Below are 19,774 nucleotides of genomic sequence, written 5' to 3' on the forward strand. Positions count from 1 at the left end.
CCCTTTGTTGTCATTTTCATCTCCTGTCTCCTCTGATGTTCAGCTACTGTATGTCTCCTACTGTAGTACTCATTCAGCCCTTGCATTTTTCTATTTCTTTTTTTCTTCCTCTTACTTGCATATCTTTATCTGTTCTTAATAATTACATTTGTTTTACCTACCTTAGCACTAATGTTTATTGGTATCTTAACTATTCCAGTCAGCACTATCACTTCTTGCTTTGCTATTCCTTGCAAAATTTTTTGTACATGCTAGTATTTACTACTATGCATTTGATGAATGTTACTGCTCTTTGATGCATTTATTTGTATGCTCTTCTTATAAAGGTTGTGTTTATTATTTATCTCTGTAAACACCATGTATTTTGTGCTGTGAGACTGCTTTTTAAACCTGTATCGTACTTGAAAAAGGGTCCTTGGACATGTGTGTTCCCTCAGTGAAGAAATGTATGCATGTATAAGTAAATGGATGTAACAGTGCACTAGGATCATGCTGCAAAAAATTGGCATCAAAGAATACATTGAGGACAAGATGTAATGGAGAAACAGGGGAGTCGTAAACTGTATTCACTAGACTCCTGTGGTAGGGAGAGCATGGTAAGTGCACATAAGTCAATTAATGGGACTTTTGAGGGAATACATGATGGGGGGCAGAAAGGTGGTGGAGGAGAAGCTCCATTCAACAACTAGGAGAAACAAGGGAGTATTGAACTGTATTCACTAGACACTTGGGGATGCAGCATGATATGGGTACATAAATCAGTTAGAGACTTTTGAGGGAATACGTGATGGGGGCAGAAGGATAGATAGTGAAGGTGGAGGAGAAGCTACAACCAACAACTACAAGGTAGCAGTTGGGAAGTACTCCACAGAAGTGGTTATTTACTGATAAAACCATATTGTCAGAATCACTGGTGAATATGAATCCACAGAATAATCAAGAGGGCCTGGGATGTGAGAAAAGAAAGGGAAAAGTGTTTGTGGGTAGGGGTATAGTAGGCAAACAGATGTTTTTTTTTGCTATCCGAGAGTGTGTGTGGAGCAGACAAGTTTTCTGCTTTGTCCCATGTATCCACATTTTTGCCTCCATTGTCCCTCAGTTTGCTTACTCCAAAGTGATTTCAGGGGAAAGTCTTAAAATCCGTTTCATATATTTAAAAGTATTACTGTCATGACAACATACCAGGCTGCTTCTCATCAGTGCCAAGTACGTGCTATTCAATTTTTCAGTCTCAGCCCATTCACAGGGTCTGTGCCTGATTCCTGGAGAACATCCAGTGCAACTCCCCTACAGAAGGTAGGGTCACAGTACAGACTCAGAACAGTTATAGTCCCATCAGCCTCACAAGACCTATATGCAAAGCCACAGAGAATGCATAGATGAATTCTGCTATGATACAAACACTGATGTAAACCCTAATAAGCTTGCTTGTGTGGTTCAGTCTCCTGAACCTAGTGCGTTTCTTTGAAAACGTTACAGTGGCTGTGGACAGTGATTGGTCTGTGCATGTTACTTATCTCTTCCTGGCCAAGCTTTTGACACTACACCCCCCCGAAAAAAATGGTATTATTGAAAAATTAGACAAAATTAATAAAATTCCCTGCATTGTCCATTAGATTGTAAATTGGCTTTCCATCAGATCCCAAGTTGTAAAGGCTGTTTGTACCCTTTTCTAGATCACCCAGATTTGGAGAAGAGAGAGAAAGTGAATAAAATACAGCACTCACCTTCTCACTGTTCTCTGCCATGATAGACAACCAGCAATCGTCCAGGTTTGATATTCTGAGTGAAATGCAACTGATGTGGTAATAATCCCTATGTTATCTTTTTGATATGGCATATGAAGGGTTTGGATGATGTATAATGGCAGTTTTTCAGTTTATTCCTTCACTTGATCATTTTACATATTCTATTAATTTGTTTACTTCTGCTTTGGGCATGATGTTGTAGAAAACACATGAATTACTCTCCATTCAAATTCAGTTTTATTAGATCAACTTTATATTTTTTGTTTTACCATTTGGCCACATTGGCAATTTGTCTTCTTCGCTGATGAGCTTGTTGGTATCCAGTATGAACAAGAAAGATTTAAATGTTTTATTTACGGTTTTTGCTAGACTTGAAAGCAAAATATGATGAAGAAAGAGGTTTGCGGGAAGATGCAGCAGAAAAGGTGAAAAGTCTTTCAAATGAACTACAGATGGAGAAAGCTGTTACAGAAGACTTAAAGGCTGAGTTGGTAAGCAGTCTTGCATTGTTAATATCATGTAAAGTGATAATGTACCTATTCTTGATTACACTGAAGAAGGATGATTGCTGGCTTTAGCAGCAATTTAAACTTGTCACCTTTGCTAAGTACTTAACTGCGGTGGTGGTGCTGCAGTAGCGCTGTTGCCTCACAGTAAGACATTGTCCCGTTTGATTCTCAGAGCGTCTTCTGTCTGGAGACGTGCGTGAATGGGCGTACCTTCGTTGAAGGTTGTGCATCAGGGCTGGCAACTCTGCACATAAAAATCTACTGCCAATCATTAGCGGACCGGATTTCCACTGTGGTGATCCCTAACCGGGAAAAGCCGAAAGACCCAACAACAACAACAACCTTTGCTAAGTACTTGTAGTTTAATGTACAGTCATCATTACTTAGTATGATAGAGATGTTTAATTTCTGTAATGCTAGCATTACTTTTCACATAGCATTCTCATGCTGCACTTCTGGTGTTGCAGTATTGTTAACATTTGTAGTCTTTTATTGGGATTCATTAACAGTCTCGTAGGTTTCATGTGAAGCCTACATATTTGCAGCACATTAGTGCAATCAACAGCAGTCTTTATTTAATATGCATATTGCTCATCACACTTACATGATTCCATGCACCGTTTTGTAAACCAGCAACAGTGTTGTTGGCCATGAAACTGTGCTGGAAGCATAGACACACCATGCAAACAAAAGTACTTGCCTGTAGTTGTAAACGTGCAAGCCTGTATGAAGAAAGGCTAGTGACTTTTAAGCAATCGGTTGTAAAGGACATGAAATTGGGATAATTTACACACAATACAGTGTGAACAGTACAGGGATAATTGAGTGGAGGGTAAAATGGGAAAAATGTACTCGGTTAATGCATTCAAATGTGATGATGCCAGAAAGAAACATGCTTCAATAGGATGGCATCCATATTGATGGTAATAGTAAGTAATCCTGTTTGCCCATTTGCATAACTTAAAAAGGGCATGCTAACAACGGATGTGAGAGGACACAATGCAACATTGTAAGAAAGGGAATTAAATGTGATATTAATCTTGATAACTTGCTGAGCTGAGATTTCAAAGACAAGTGGATACATTATGGGCCATTCCATAAAGTGCAGTTGTTGAATATGACATGTATATACAGGAAATGCATGTATGATAACTGACAGTATTACTGTATCTGCCATTCCATTCTGTGTAAGCAAGGCATGAACTGTATAGCAACTGTTTCATGCATATCTCAAAGGGAAATGTTTTAAAATTTGTCACTGGACAACCATAGGTAGGGGATGTATTACACTGACACATGTCTTAGACCCATATTTGCTGTACATACATGTACATCATCCTAAACAGTAATATAATAGCTATCAAATGGCAGAATGCTGATAAAAGAAGTATCACTGAACACAATGTCTTCATCAGACAATGGTATAGTATCAAGCATATCCTTAATATACATAGCTATCAAATATCATAATAGCTATCAAAATACACTGGTGAGAAATGACAGCTCAGATCTGATGACATTACAGTACTTCAAGGTCTCTCTAAATGGAGAGCGTGTAGTACAGGATTTTACTAGGCATGCTCACAAGTCATTGCAGTGAACAGTGCCGTAACAGCATGTAAACAACACAAAAACATATATTACAAATAAATACAAATTGAGCATAATAACTACATGCAGTGTTTGTATAATGTCAGTACAGTCACAGAATGTTGCCCTTTGTTGGAATTGAACAGCTTTCTATGTAAGCCCACTGACTACAAATGTGTATAAATCAAATGCAAAAACACAAAAAGGCAGCAACGAGGCCACAATAAACACTGTTTTATTCAGGGTAAAGTAAGCGCTTTTGTCAGTGTTAATCCACCAACTTCTTCAGACTATTGAAACCACAGCCTGTTACAACTTAAATAATACCAGGTCTCGTGGTCAATTTAAACAATTAAAAACATTATTTAAATTTAAAGGTGTACTATCAAGGGTACAGCAACGTTAAAACCAGGATGATAATAACATTTGCATTGTATTAAACCTTACTAAATACTGCTATTTAAAAAAATCTATTTAAAAATACACAATGACTGTGGTGGTGGTGCTGCGGTAGCATTGTCGCCTCATAGCAAGACGCTGTCCCGTTCGATTCTCAGCTAGAGCATCTTCTGTGTGGAGGCATACATGAATGGGGCGTGCCTTCGTTGAAGGTTGTGCTTCAGGGCTGGTAACCCGGTACGTAAAAATCCACTACCAATCATTAGCGGACCGGAGTTCCAATGTGGCGACCCCTAACCAGGAAAAGCTGAAAGACACAATATTTAAAAATACACAGCCAACCCAGAAAAAATACAGATGAAAAACTGATTACAATATGACCAAACCATAACGCTTGATATATATGTGTGTGTGTGTATATGTATATGTATATATATATATATATATATATATATATATATATATATATAGTCAGTCAGCCAATGTGGGTTTTGAACACGAGTATATGACAACAGAAGCAAAATGATATTGGAATGAGTGATTGTGCCACGGCACAACTGGTTCTGCAGGTGTGAGATGTTTGGGTCTTTGAAGCTGCAATGTCATTTTCTTGCTGCAAAGGATATGTGTGCCTGTCATTTCTTCAAAATAGTGTTGCTGTATGTGTGCTTATCACACAACATTGCCTGCTGCTAGGTGTACCCACACTCATAAGATACATGATACAGTCATCACCGTGACGGGAGAATGACAATCTAGCACGGTGTGTGGATAATCCGGGATTTGAACATATGGCTTACTAAGGCATAAGCATACAGAACGTAGTCTGATGTCCTCATGCCACAGGAAAAGTCTTAATAGTTCTCATGGGAAAGACAGATGTCATCCCACAGCATTATCATTTTTCAAAGAAAGCATTTCTGTGTGAAAAAGGAGCAGAAGTAATTGTAATAGGAATCCCCATTCTACATGTAGACAGCAGATAGCTGGCTGACAACATTGTTACCTACCTGCACATTCACAGACAGTGACACAAGTGAATCTGAGGAGTAATGTCTGGATTTGAACAGACTACCTGATATTGCAAGGTACAGAACACTGCCTGAATCAAACATGCATGTTCTTTTACAGTTGTGACAATGCACATTTGAATGGATGATATCACCATTCTTTCATATGTTAACGTTGTTCTAAAAATGTTTGAAGGTGGTTGAAGTGCATAGTAACACTACACAGCTGCACATAACATGCATTACAAGCCTTCCCTTCTCTACACTGCACAACAAACACCCACAGACATAAATTCATGGTGGCTAGATGTAAACCTTCTCCCTCTGTACTTTATGCAGTCTAGAGAGCAGAGTATCAGCCCCTCAGGGTAACTCATATGACCACTTTGATGTGGTTCTCTTTTGACAGCATGATGCAAGCATTGTGTTTTCAAAAGTGTTTATTGCCTGGGAGTAATCCTTTGCCAAGCAAAATACATTGCCTAGGTGAAATTTTATGTAAGGGGTTGTTATCACGGTCACAGTTGTACATGACAGTACATGCACAGTTGGACATTATGTAGCCATTGTTGGATTTGAACCCTCTACCTATTTACATAATCAATGCAACACAGAATGTAAGGGCACAGTGTGCAATTTTGATATGCTGACCTCATCAGTGAGATGGAGGCATCCTTTCCCATGTTAGTTTTCACTGAGTGGAAGTTGATACAGCACGACCATTCAGGAAACTACACGTAACTGACATTGAAGCCACACACAAAAATTCCCCACTATGAGATTTGAACCTCCTGCCAATGTAGTTACATAATTTAGAGAACACAGTATTAGCCTCAAGCACCACTGGATAAGTCTGACTCTTAATGGGAAAGAGTGCACTTTTGTCAGGATGACCTTATCACTGTCTTGCAGATAGGTCTGTGTTAAAGTGGGATAAACTAGAGAGGGAGTGGTGTCTATAGTTTGTTTTCTCCTGAGTGGAAGTGGATACAGCACATCTGTTAGTTTACTTCCATGACACTAGAACCACAAGGACGCCCAAGTTAATCAATGTCACATTTGAACCATCTAACTAACCAGTTAAACAATCCCGAGAACACAGTATTAGTTGCAAGCACCTCAGGAGAAATCTGACTGTTATGGGGAGAGAATGCACTTTTGACAGGATGACCTCATCACTTTGATTCGTTGAAGCGGTCTGTAGTAAAACTGGATGAGGAGATGGTGGAATACTCACCCAGGTTAAATTTTTTATACCTGACTGGAAATTGCTACAGAATGTCTATTCAGGAAGCTATAGTTAACTTGATATTGCAACCACATACAGAAGTTCCCCGTTGTGATAGTGGAACCTCTTACCAAGCTAGTTACACAATCTGGAGAGGACAGCATTATTTGCAAGTACCACAGGACACTCCTTAAGTGGAGAGAGTGCACATTTGACAGGATAACTTCACTGTGCTGCTGAGAGAATGTTTGTGTTAAAAGTGGGATAAAGTGCAGAGAGCGCCTTGTGCCAATTTAAATATATTCTCCTCAGTGGAAGTGGACATAGCACATTTGACATTGAAGCATTACTTTGTTACTACACCTCCCTCCAGGCCCACGCACTCACACTTACACAAAAGTTTCTCACAATGAAAATGAAACCTTCTAGTTACACAATCTAGAGAGCACAGTATTATACACAAGCACCACAGAAAAAGTCTGTCTCTTCAGGGGAAAGAGTGCAGTTTTGACAGGATGATCTCATCATTGTGTTGCAGAGAGGATGTTTCTGTTGCGACCAGGCATGTTATTGCTGGTGGAAGCATGGCTTATGGAAATAGTTGTGAATCAGAAAGGTTTATTGGATGACGCAGAAGTGATGGGAAGAGGGGGGCAGTTGGTGATGAGAATACACAATACAGACATAGTAACATATTAGTTCATGTTCCTTTTTGCACATTTGTGTTGTTAATGTTTGCTGTATCAGCATAGGTATTCATGCAAGATCTGTACAACAAAGGCTTCACAATAGCGAGCAAGCACATTGGTGTAGCAGCAGGGTAATGGTGTGTTGAGAAAAGCTGTAGCCAACATGTACACCTACAGGAGTCATACAGAACATTGAAAAACAGTTTGAATACAACTGATTTGAAACTTGAGAGTATTGCAAGAAAAATCTACAGACCTCTGTATTATCTAAATACACTACATAGGAACTCCTACTTCATAAAGTTCCCATGTGACAACAGGTTGCAGAAAAGGAGAGAATGTACATGTTACTCTTCATTACTCTCACCACAGCTGTAAGCTGTACATTCAGCTCTGCAGCTTATTCAAAGGTAGATTAACTTGACTAAACAATAGCTATGCTCAGCTGCATGAATGGCACCACAGTAATGTGTCTGAAGAAAAAAACTCAAAATTCTGCCATATGCTGTGCACTTCTATTTAGTCTTAACTGCACTTGGTACATGGTGCCAGATATTGCACAAATGTACAGGAACAGCTAATGATACAGAAGTCTGAAGATGCATAGAGTAAGAGGAAGGCAGGGACCAAGTAGCTTATGACAGAAGTAAGATGATGTTGGCTCATTATGGGCAACAGCTACACAAAAATATACTAAAATGATAGTAGCACTTCGCTAATGCCTGGATTAGAACCTATTAAAGTATGCAAAAATCAGTCTATAGATCTGAGCATTATCTTGTCACACCACAAAGGAGCTCCTATAAATAAAATTGAAGAACAATGAAAACCTAATTAAGCAAAAGGGGTGAACAGAGTGAGATAGAGACAGATGGGGAGAGGAATAGCAATAGTATTTTTGTGAGACGTGTAGGACCATATGTATGTTGTGCTGCTTACTTTTTCCTCATTGATTTTCTTGGGTGCTGAAAGCCAGGGAACCTTTTTGGCTAGGCTTATATGGGCCCCAGGGCTGATAGCCTAGTACCTACCTATGAGCCTGTTATGAAGCTGTCATGCTCTGTACATGCTCTGTGCAATAAAGTGCTTTTTATAGGGAATAAAAAGGGGCATGGCCCTGCAACCAACATAAAGACATAAGGAGGGTAAGTTGTTGCTAAGTCTCCCTGTTGGGTATGGAATGTTTTTACAAGTGCTTTCTTGCTGCACTGCGAAATTTTGTAAATGGAAAGAAATAGGCATTTGCAGTTTAACTATATGATAAAAATATAAACTGTCATGAAACAATAATTTGTCCTGCAGTGAACCCATGACACTATGCAGAAACATCAGTCTTCAAATGGGAGAATTATCTCAACATGCTGCATAGGAACTTCTAGTTCATTACATCCAGCAGTCTAAGAATGGTTAGTTTCGCAGTACTGTCTTTAGTCTACCTTTCCTCTTTATACGTATAGCACAGCAAATTTAAGAACATTTGCACAAAAGCTGAAATTAAAATCTTCAGCTTTTGCCATAGAAAGTTAAACAGCATTCACCATCACTCAGCATTGGTGTGCAGTGCTAACTTCCAAGCAAATGCTGAGGATAAAAAGTGAAGGCCTTTCCATGGAACATTTCGGGCCACGTGTTGTGTGATTCTATTTTTCTGACCAGATTAAATGTGTGAAAAAGGAGTTGATAGAACAGTGGTGAAAATGGGAGTGTGGCAAGCAGAACACAGGGGAAAGAATACAGGAATTTGTAGGAGGGTGGTGGGGAGAGTACCATAACTGTATACGTTTTCACAGCATAAATCTATCGTACACACAGTTTCATGACTTTGGAAAGTCAGCACCACACCACATCTCAGACTACTTGGCATAATGGTTAAGGTCTTCACTTCCCATGCACAAGGTACAAGGTTTGATCCTGACCTCCTGCCAGTGCCTGTTGGAGTTTGCATGTTCTCCCTGTGTCTGTGGGGTTCCTCACCTTCCAAAAAGCTTGCTGAGTGTTTCCATCTCAAAATGAGCAATGAATGGAGCTGTGGGCAGCAGAGCAGACTCTACATGGTGCTTGATAGGGGAAGAGTTATGTAGACCAACCACTTCAGGCATCTACTGTGGTGTGCAGTATCCTCAAGATAGGAGAACATGGATCATAGATGGCAGGGCTAGCCACTCGATAGTGTAAAATATGGTTCTAGGTGATTTTAGTCATGCTGACTAATGCCAAATGGGCATGGGTGATAAGTGGGTTGAGGACCTGCCTACTCTGACCTACACCAGGCAACCATGATTCCTCATCAGAATTGGTGACATGCTAATAGTAGAATGGGTGTATGTGCCCCTATTGGCCACTGTGTGCCCGCCATAAAGCCCAACAGCCGTGGGTCAGTAACCTTCTAGCTAGCCCGGTATCCAGTTGCCTAACCTGAGTTACCTGGGATATCTCTGTAGAGTGAAAGCTGGACGTAAAACAAATCAACCTGCCAAGCATTAACTACACTCAGTGTAGGTTCATTGACAGAATGCAGCTTGAAAGTGGGTGACATAATGGTATGGAGGAGGCCAGATATCCTGTGTATCCAAGAGACAAGATGGAAGGGCAGTGCAACAAAGACACTTGGCTTGAGATCCAAAATCTACTACTCCGGAGGAGAACAGGCTAGAAATGGTGTGAGAATTCTGGTGAGAGAGAGGCTCCAGGAGGCAGTGAGGGATATCATGGCAATTAGACTCTAATGTAATAATAGGGCAATATTATGATAATGAGACTAAATTAAGGATAGTGAGGAAAAGAGTTGCAGGACATCATGCATCGGTGTTGATAATGGGTGATCTGAATGCACATATTGGGACAGAACGGGATATGAGGACTGCTTGGGTCCACATAGGTGGTGCAACAGGAATAGAGGAGGAGAGGCCATTCTAGATTTCTGTCTGGCAAATGGCTTGATAATAGCCAACACATGGTTCTGAAAGAGCGACAGTCACAAGATCACATACAAGAGTGGCCAACATGCAACCCAGGTAGACTTTCTCCCAGTAACAAAAAGGCATTGGAGTAGAAATAGTAATTGCAAAGTCATCCCCAGTGAAACAGTTAGCCCACAGCATAAGTCAGTGGTTGCCAAATTCAGCTGCAAGCAGTGGTCATAGAAGGCTCCAAGGTCAACAGAGACCAGGCCGAAGACCTGGAAATTGGAGAGAAAGTACAGCAGTTCAAGGAATTACTCAGGACTATAGCACCCCAAGAAGAAGAGGAGGAAATTTGTGGAGTTGAAGAATGGCTACACCTCAAAACAGCATGTGTGAAGACTACAGAACAGATATGTTGCCAAGCCAGGTATGGAAGTGAAGTATGTAAGGAAAACTGCTGGTGGAATGCAGAAGTCCTGGAAGTCATCAAAAGAAAGGAGTGCAGGAAAAAGTGGGAGATAGAAAAGACAGACAAAGCTAGGAAAGAATACTGGTTGGTTAACAAAGAAGCTAAGAAGGGAGTTGCAATAGCACAGAATAGCACAGAAGTAGGCATCAAAGACACTCTACCAACTTCTGAAAAGTGACTCAGTAGATGGCACTTATAAACTATATCAGGTTGAAAGACAAAAAAAGATAAAGACAATAGACACCCTTCATAAGAGCAACACCATGCTCACCAGTCCACAAGACATTAAAGGCAGATGGAAGGAGTACTTCCAGCAGCTTCTGAATGAAGAAAACCCCAGGGAAGCTGTACTGCTACAGACACGGCCTACAATGACAGAAGTGGAGCCCACCCAAGAAGAAGTAAGAAGAGCACCAAAGAAAATGAAGTCAGGGAAAGCAGCAGGCTCAGATGAGGTAACACCAGATATGATAAAGATGCTGGGTGAGATAATGGAGAAATGGCTCCTGAGGGTACTCATAGCAGTGTGGAGAGAAAGGCATATCCCAGATGACTGCAGAATAAGCTTACCCATGCCAGTGTACAAGAACAGAGGGGGACATCCACAACTTTGGATAGTACAGAAGTATCAAACTCCTGTCACATTGCATGAAAGTTCTGGACAGGGTGATTGGTAAACAGATACGGTAGTAGAGGGTAATATGGGAGATGAGCAGTTCAAATTCAGATCAGGATGCAGCACAACTGACCCGATGTTTGCAGTGAGACATAGTTGAGAAGAAGATAGAAATGAGGAAAGGGTCCAACTGGGCATTCCTAGACTTGGAGAAAGCATATGAAAAGATCCCAAGAAAGCTGATTTGGGTAGTACTGAGGTGGTTTGAAATCCCAGAAAAATTGGTAGATTTAGTGAAGGCTATGTACCTAGGACCCAGTGACTTAAGTACGAACAGTGTTTTGTCTCACAAAGGAGCTCCCAGTGGGAGTGGTTGTGCACCAGCTTTAATCTCTGAGCCCACTGATGTTCATACTTTTGATGGACTACATTAGCAAACAGGTCGTAGGAGGCAGATCAACAAAGTTGCTGTATGCAGATGATGTGGCATTACAGGCAGACTGAGCAAGAACTTCAGCAAAAGATAGGGGAATGGAATGCAAAGTTGAAGGCACGTGGGATGAAAACAAGTACAGATAAGACAGTGGCAATAGCAAATTGGGGAAATCAGAAGAAGATGAGAATTGAGATAGAAGGGAGGATAGTGGAACAGGTTAATAGCGTCAAGTATCTTGGAGGGGTGGTTGAGGAGAAGGGGAGTCTGAATGAAGAGGGCAAAGCTAGAATCAGAGGGGCTGCAGCCAGAGGTATAGAGTGTTAGGTGAAGCTGAAAAGCAAGGTGTACAAAACAGTGGTGCGGCCAGTGCTACTGTATGGTACAGAAACCTGGGCAATAAAGGCAGAACAGATGAGAAAGTTAGAGGTGATGGAAATTAAGTGACAGAGAAGGATGGTAGGATGCACACTGTGGGACAAAAGAAGAGAGGAGGACACTGGAGCAGAAGACAGAATAGGTCCGGTTGCAGAAAAGATCAAAGATAATATATTACAGTGGTTCAGACACATTTGCAGAAAAGCTGAAGGCAGTCTCATGGAGAAGATTTGGTAGAGACAGTAAGAAGGAGAGAGAAAACGAGGACATCCAGCAAAGAGGTGAATGGATTATGTGCGAGAGTATCTGCAACAGTCTGGTACGAGTGTCAAGTGTGGCATTGAGTCAGGAGAGAACGGTGACAGTTAATATGACATCCCAACCCCATGTAGAAAATGGAAACTAGGGGGTTGAGGATGAGTCACCACACCAGGGATGGGTGATAACAGAATAATATCGCATAGCCATTTGGACCAAATCAAGTGTGTCAAGATGACATTTGTGGAGAGATGTGTATGGGGTGTAATTTTTTTTTTTTTTTTTTTGAGAAAGGAATGTTGGGAAAAGTACTTGGGAATGAGAGGGAGAGGAACATAGGGTAGTTTAGCATTTGAACCAAAAATGGCATAATCGTGCAGCAATAAGTCAAGTTATGTAAAGGCAAGCTCACGTTTTAGTAAACTTGGAATAATGCAACGGCTCCAATAAGGATGAAATACGAATAAAGTTTAGTATACCACCAGAAAAATCACAAAAAGGTCAAGCAATTTCATCCCATTTAACTAGGACTACATCAGAACCAAAACAATAAAATCCACTCCATCACATTTATAATAATTAAATCAATCACGTCATCATCACCAGTTGTAATTAATGGTAATAACTTTTGACATCAGTTAAAACTTATTAAAACCATCTCACAATATAAACCAATTCAACTACCTTAAACAACACTAACACATAAAACTCTTTTATTTAATAACTGAAAAACTTATAGTAAATTGCAGCAACATGGCAAAGAAACTATGTAGGTTGTAATAAAATATTAAAATATGATATAAAAGTTGAAACTGGTGATATATTAAACTTTATTTGTATTTCATCCTTATTGGAGCCGTTGCATTATTCCAGGTTTACTACAACGTGAGCTTGTCTTTACATAGTTTAGGTAGCAGGCGTAGAGGACATACAAGACGGACAATGATGGTGATGGATATAAAAGGTTGGGAGACTCAATGATTGGAGATAGGTAAGGGACCTTGGAGGCGCATCCACTTCCAACTTGAGAATAGTGAGAATCTAGTCTTCACATTCAGAACTGTTGTTACTGTTACCTGTTTGATTTGCCTTGGTCAGTGCCAGATGTAGCATGGTTTTGGCAGTATGACACAGGACTTTTCAACCTTACTGATTCTGGCAACGAGGCCCTTCTCCATAATGCCCTCCACCAGCCCTGTCATTGCCTGTTGTGTGACAAAATCACCACCTCTACTGCTACTGCTCCTGGAAGGTACTACTGTACCAGCAGCGGGGGCAGAAATACTGGATGTAGGTGGAGCAGGTAGGGCAGAAGTTGTCGAGGCAACACTGGCAGTTTGTGACCCAGATGAGCTAGGTGTCTATGCTGCCTGTGGTGATGCTACCACAACCACTTGTGAAGGTATGGTAAACCGAAATCCAGTGGTCAATCTACGTCCCTGTGGCTGTGCTGCTGGTCAGGCTGTTTTCAGCAGCAGTGTTTAAAAAATGTAAAAAAAAAAAAAAAAAGAGTGAGATAAAGGGTGGGGTAGACAAGAAAAGAGAGAATTATATCACTGGCATGTCACCACCACCACCAACCCCTTTTCCTATTTTTTGCACATGGGGTTGAGGTGCCACTTCAATATTGGCAATTATTTAGAGCCAAGGTTCACACCGCCGGGTGGTATGCCACATTACTTATTTCAGTATAAAAACAGTATGAGAAATGGATAAATGCACCTTGACCACATATACATATGATGGAAAATCATGAATATGTCATAAAATCAGTTTATCACAATAGTATGATATGAGTAATAGAATAATGCATTTTAATTTGTCATGCTAGATATCTGCCTTGTAACGTAATAACTGCATTTGCAAATATTGAATTGTTAATGTTATTCAGTATTAAAGTTAAACTCTCTTATAAACGTTAATTTGTGAAAGAAATCAAATATGTTTGTGGGTATTGAATCTGATGCACTCATGGCATAAAGCAATAACCAGGAGCTATTGAAACAGGCATGTAGAGTGGATATAAAAAGTGTACACACCCTTATTAAAATGTCAGGTTTTTGTGATATAAAAAAAAGAGACCAATAAATCATTTCAAAACTTTTCCCACTTTTAATGTACCTGTACAATTCAATTGATAAACAAACAAATCTATTAGGGGAAAAAATATAAAAAATTAAAAACGTATAAGCTGGTTGCATAAGTGTGTACACCCTTAAACTAATACTTTGTTGAAGCACCTTTTGATTTTATTACAGCATTCAGTCTTCTTAGGTAGGAGTCTGTCAGCATGGCATGTCTTGGCTTGGCAGTATTTGCCCACTCTTCCTTGCCGAAGCACTCCAAATCTGTCAGATTGTGAGGGCATCTCATGTGCACAGCCCTCTACAGGTAACCCCACAGATGATGGCCACCACCATGCTTCACTGTGGGGATGGTGTTCTTTGGTGATGCAAAATGTTGTTTTTGCGCCAAAATACCTTTTGGAATTGTGGCCAAAAAGTTCAACCTTGGTCTCATCAGACCATAAGACATTTTCCCACGTGCTTTTGGAGACTTGATGTATTGTTTTGCAAATTTTAGCCGGCCTGGATGTTTTTCTGTGTAAGAAAAGACTTCCGTCTTGCAACCCTACCCCATAGCCCAGACATATAGAGAATATGGTAGAATGTTGTCGCATGTAGTACACAACCAGTAGTTGCCAGAAATTCCTGCAGCTCCTTCAGTGTTGCTGTAGGTCTCTTGGCAGCCTTCTTGACCAGTTTTCGTCTTGTCTTTTCATCAATTTTGGAGGGACGTCCAGTTCTTTGCAAAGTCACTCTTGTCCCGTATTTTATCCATTTTTTGATGACTGTCTTCACTGTGTTCCATGGTATATCCAATGCTGTGGAAATTTTTTTGTACCCTTCTCCTGACTGGTACCTTTCAACAATGAGATCCCTTTGATGCTTTGTTAAGGTCTCTGCAAACCATGGCTTTTGCTGTAGCAGGCAACTGAGTAATTGTCAGGAAAATCCTACTAGGATAGCTGAGTAGAGTATTATTGATGGAACTGAATTCATCTGTAAGTCTTGGTGAGTACCTTCATTAGGTGGACCCTGTTTTTACAAGATCTCACCAAGATGACACTGATATGTATTTGTGTGTGTCTGTGTCTGCGTGTGTGTGTATGTATGTATGTATAGACTGAATTTTACATACTGTATATTGTGGACAGAAATAGGTTAAAAAAATAAGACAACTGGGTGTACCCCACCAGTCCCAGGATAAAAAAATACCCAATCCTTGTAGGTGTAGTGGTGCCAAGACTGAAAAAAAAATGACAGTATAGAATCCTTAAGACACAGAAACATTCCTACAATGGGGTTAGGCCAGGCTCAGGGGAAGGATCCCCCCCCCATCACCCCCCCCCTGTTGTAGAAAGAAGTAGCAGTCCACAAAAAATGACAGGACAAAAGAGAGCCATAAAGATGATAGAGTAGACTGTTTGGATAAGAAAGAAATTATGTCTTGCTGCTATTATGCAAGAAGCGCAGAATTTCAAATAGAAGATATTCAGAAAGATTAGCAGAAAAATTAGAAGAAAGAAAAATGCTTGCACAAGAAAAACTGTTAAATGCTTCAAATGCAAATTTGTATTCATTAATGCAACAGCTCCATGAAAAACCTTATATAAACAAAGAAAAAGAAGCAACTAAGGAATGATGAAGATATAATGAACAAAACCTAGATATTTTTGAAAGTATAAAAATAAACATATACATGGGAAATAAACAGATATCTGATATGGTGTAGTATTTGTGCAGAGGAAAAAGCCAAAGTAATCAATATAAAAAAGCAATCCCAAAGATATTTGAAGAGAAATACAGGCAAAGGCATCTGAATGTGGAAAATGTCACAATACAAAAAAAAAATAGGAAAACAAAGGGGAAGGTAGAAAAAGGATTAGTAATGGAGAAGTTAAAAAATGCAAATTGAGGTTATGGATTACCTATGAAGTGAAGGATTTAGTGTTGAAAATCAAACTCTGTTAACGTCACAGCAGAATTGACCAGCGAGTCCCCAAATTAATCAGAAACGGGTGCAATGCGAAACATCTGATCAGTTGTCACATACTTTGGAGCCTACAGTAGGAAACCGGTACAAACGTTTAGTATTTATTTTATTATTATTTATTTAACATTTGTTTGCCAGGATAGTCTGACTGGACAACAAGGGTCTGTTTTCAGCGGAGTCCTGGGGAGAAAAACCCTACAAGTTTACAGAGAGAAGAAAAATTTACAAGAGAGACATTACAGAGTAGTAGCATACATTAGTATACAATAAGAGGATATTCCCTCTTTTGGTTAAAAGTACAAGTGTACAGAATATACAATGAGAGTAGATAAGAACCTGGTAGAGCATTGCAAGATGTTTCACAACTGAATATGAGTATATAAATGTTTGTTTTCCATATGTACATTCAAGCAAATATACATGCAAGTGTATACATACATATATATGCATACACATACATACACACACACTATAATATATATATGTGTGTACACACACACACACATATATATATATATATATATATATATATATATATATATATAATATACACACACATGCATACATATATACATGCGCACACACACACACACACAAGTACATACACTCGTATATAGGTTATTGCTCACACATGCACATGCATAGGTATAGTTATAGATGGTGTTGTTTGTGTTGTTCAGGACAGATGGGGTGTAGAAATTGTAAGCGGACAAGGCTTCAGGTGGTCAGTTACAGGTGCATAGATGGTTGGTGAAGAGGTATGTTTTAAGTAGGCTTTTGAAGGAGGGGTGTAGTAGGAGTTGCACAGCATGGAAGGAGCAGGAAAAAATGGCAACTCTGATGCAGTCAATTTTGTGGCATGACAGTGAGTTCCCATATGAAAGAGCAATGGATGACTTAGGATGCAGCTAAAGAGAATGTCACAGGAAGATATTCTGGAACTTTCTGTAGAATGCCTGCAGGAAACTGAGAACATTCAAAGAATGTGCCCTTAGCTTAGTCAAAAGTGGTCTAAGGGAAGAGTTACTTGATTTAATGGAAATGGATAGACATAGTAAAATCAATGAAAGAAATAGATTACAGAAAGTCACTAAGACCCAAAATGTTAGAAGACTCTTATAACAAATGAACACAGTAATCAGGACGACTTCTTCTTCTTTCGACTTTTCCCGGTTAGGGAAGATCACCTGTCCGCTCATGATTGGCAGTAGAGTTTTACGGTGTCGAGATGTCAGCCCGGCACCCAACCTTCCACAGAAGGCACACGCACGCACTCAAGCCTAGGGCCAATTTAGAGTGTCCAATCCACCTATAGCATGTTTTTGGGATGTGAGAGGAAACCGGAGCTCCCGGCAGAAACCCACACGACCACAGGAAAGACATGCAGACTTTACACAGAAGACACCCCAGCCTAGAATTGAACCGGAGACCCTCTTGCTGTGAGGCGGCACCTCTAACCGCTGCACTACCGTGGCCGCACAACACAGTAATCAAGACTTTTAAAAGAAATTCATGTGATATAACAAAAGTAAATAGGATATATTACTGTACAGCTAAGTTGATAAAAGATAAAGTCTTACTACAAAAACACAGGGCAGTAAGGGAAGACGTCAAATGCCATCATGGAAATATCAAATAGAGAAAACTATAAAGCAATTAAGACAAGGAAGTGTCACTGTCAGAAGAGTGCAGAAGAGAGGAGCAGATCAACAAAAATACTTAGAAAGATAGACATGATAAAAGCAATGCACAGTATCAGAACAGACCATGATCTATTGTACACTATTGCAAATAAACTAAAGCTATCAGCACAGGCAGAAAAAATTGATATGCATGCAAATATAAAGGAAAAATACAAAATAAGCAATTTATCGATGATCCAAAAAGTTTTTTAGAATATTGGGTAACAAGGCAAAAGAAATAGAAATACCACCAAAAAAGAGGAAATAGATACATTTCTGTGAAGTATCTGTGAAGAGACTGTGGAACATAAAAAATTATACTGAATCCATTGAAGAAGTTATTGAAACAGTAAGAGATTCAAATATACAGAATATGAAATGGGATGAAGAAATGACAAGAGAAATTGAAACAAAATTAAAAAAATGCTCCTAATTGGAAAACCCCAGGCCCAGATGCAGTACCTAACTTCTGGCTAAAAGTATTAACATCTTTACACAAAGATTTAGCCCTGAATAAGAACTGCACATTCTGAACAGACACCGCTGTGGTTAAAAGGAAAAAAGATACCCCACCTTAAGAGTGAACCTACAAGGTATTCTAAAAACTATAGACCAATAACTTGCCTTCCAATGATATATAAGCTATGTAGTAGAATTGATGCTGACAGTTTATCGTAATTTAGGAGAAAACTCACTCATAGCAATAAACCAAAAGGGTAATAAAAGAAAGTCACGTTGAACAAAGGATCATTTGTTGTTAAAGACATAATGGGGAATTGTAAAAAAGGGGAAGAATCTAAGTATGGTATGGATAGACTACAAAAAAAAAAAAAAAAAGCATTTGACAGCATCTAGCATTCATGGATAAAGGAGTGCTTACAGTTGGATAAGATACAGCCTACATTGATCAATTACATTATTATGACCATGAAACAGTGGCAAACCACTTTGCAGCTAAACCATGATAAATGAAAAATTATTATTTCAGGGATAAAAATTCAAAGGGGGGTATTCCTGGGTGACTATATCGCTACTGCTCTTTTGTCTTGCCATTAACCCACCCTTTAAGCTGTCTACTTAACAGATTGGGTCATGGTTACAATTTGGCTCCCAGAAAAACTACAAGGTGTAAAGACAACTCATCATCATCTTTTTTTTTTTTTTTTTTTTTTTGAGAGGATTTAAAACGGCATAGCTCATCAGATAAGGAACTGAAAGCTCAACTGCAAGTGGTCAGAACTTTCTCAGATGATACAAGAACGTTATTCAGTCTTGATAAATGTGCAAAAGCAACCTTTAAAGCGGGAAAAGCTGTAGCAGCAAAAAAATCAGTCTGGGACAGGAATGTGAAATAAAGGAACTTGAGCAGGAGGGAGTGTATAAATATTTGGGGATTGATCAGCGATGAAACTTGAACAAATGCAAATAAACTCAGGATTATTTTAGAAGACTAGAATTAATACTGAAAACAGCATTGACATCTAGGAACAAAGTCCAAGCAATTATTGTTCCTGTTCTAACTTACAGTTTTGGGGTCGATTGACTGGCCCCAAAAGGTACTGGATCGGTTGAACAGGAAAACAAGAAAAATGCTTCAAGCTTATAAAATGATTTATAAAAATCAGTGTATACCAAGATGATATATTCCCTGTTCTAAAAGAGGTATGGGCCTTCTTGAAATTGATTACATATATAGATCTGCAGTCGCAGGACTTCATACATATCTGCTGGTCTCACAAGATGCAAATGTAATGAAAATTTTAAAACATGAGGAAAACAAATCTAAAATGATTTCCCTACATAGTT

The 19,774-nt window shown here is 39.4% G+C and overlaps 1 protein-coding gene across 1 annotated transcript in view; it reads left to right on the plus strand.

Annotated features, from left to right (window-relative positions):
* Nucleotides 1-19,774, plus strand: part of EEA1 (early endosome antigen 1) — a 1,728,461-nt gene that overhangs the window by 414,347 nt on the left and 1,294,340 nt on the right. Inside the window, exon 8 of the mRNA XM_044087190.1 lies at nt 2,118-2,239. Within this exon, the coding sequence (XP_043943125.1) occupies nt 2,118-2,239 (122 nt within the window). The remainder of the gene's footprint in view (nt 1-2,117; nt 2,240-19,774) is intronic.

Source organism: Protopterus annectens, chromosome 11.part0, assembly GCF_019279795.1.
Source record: "Protopterus annectens isolate FY-2018-M chromosome 11.part0, PAN1.0, whole genome shotgun sequence".
Taxonomy (NCBI): domain Eukaryota; kingdom Metazoa; phylum Chordata; order Ceratodontiformes; family Protopteridae; genus Protopterus; species Protopterus annectens.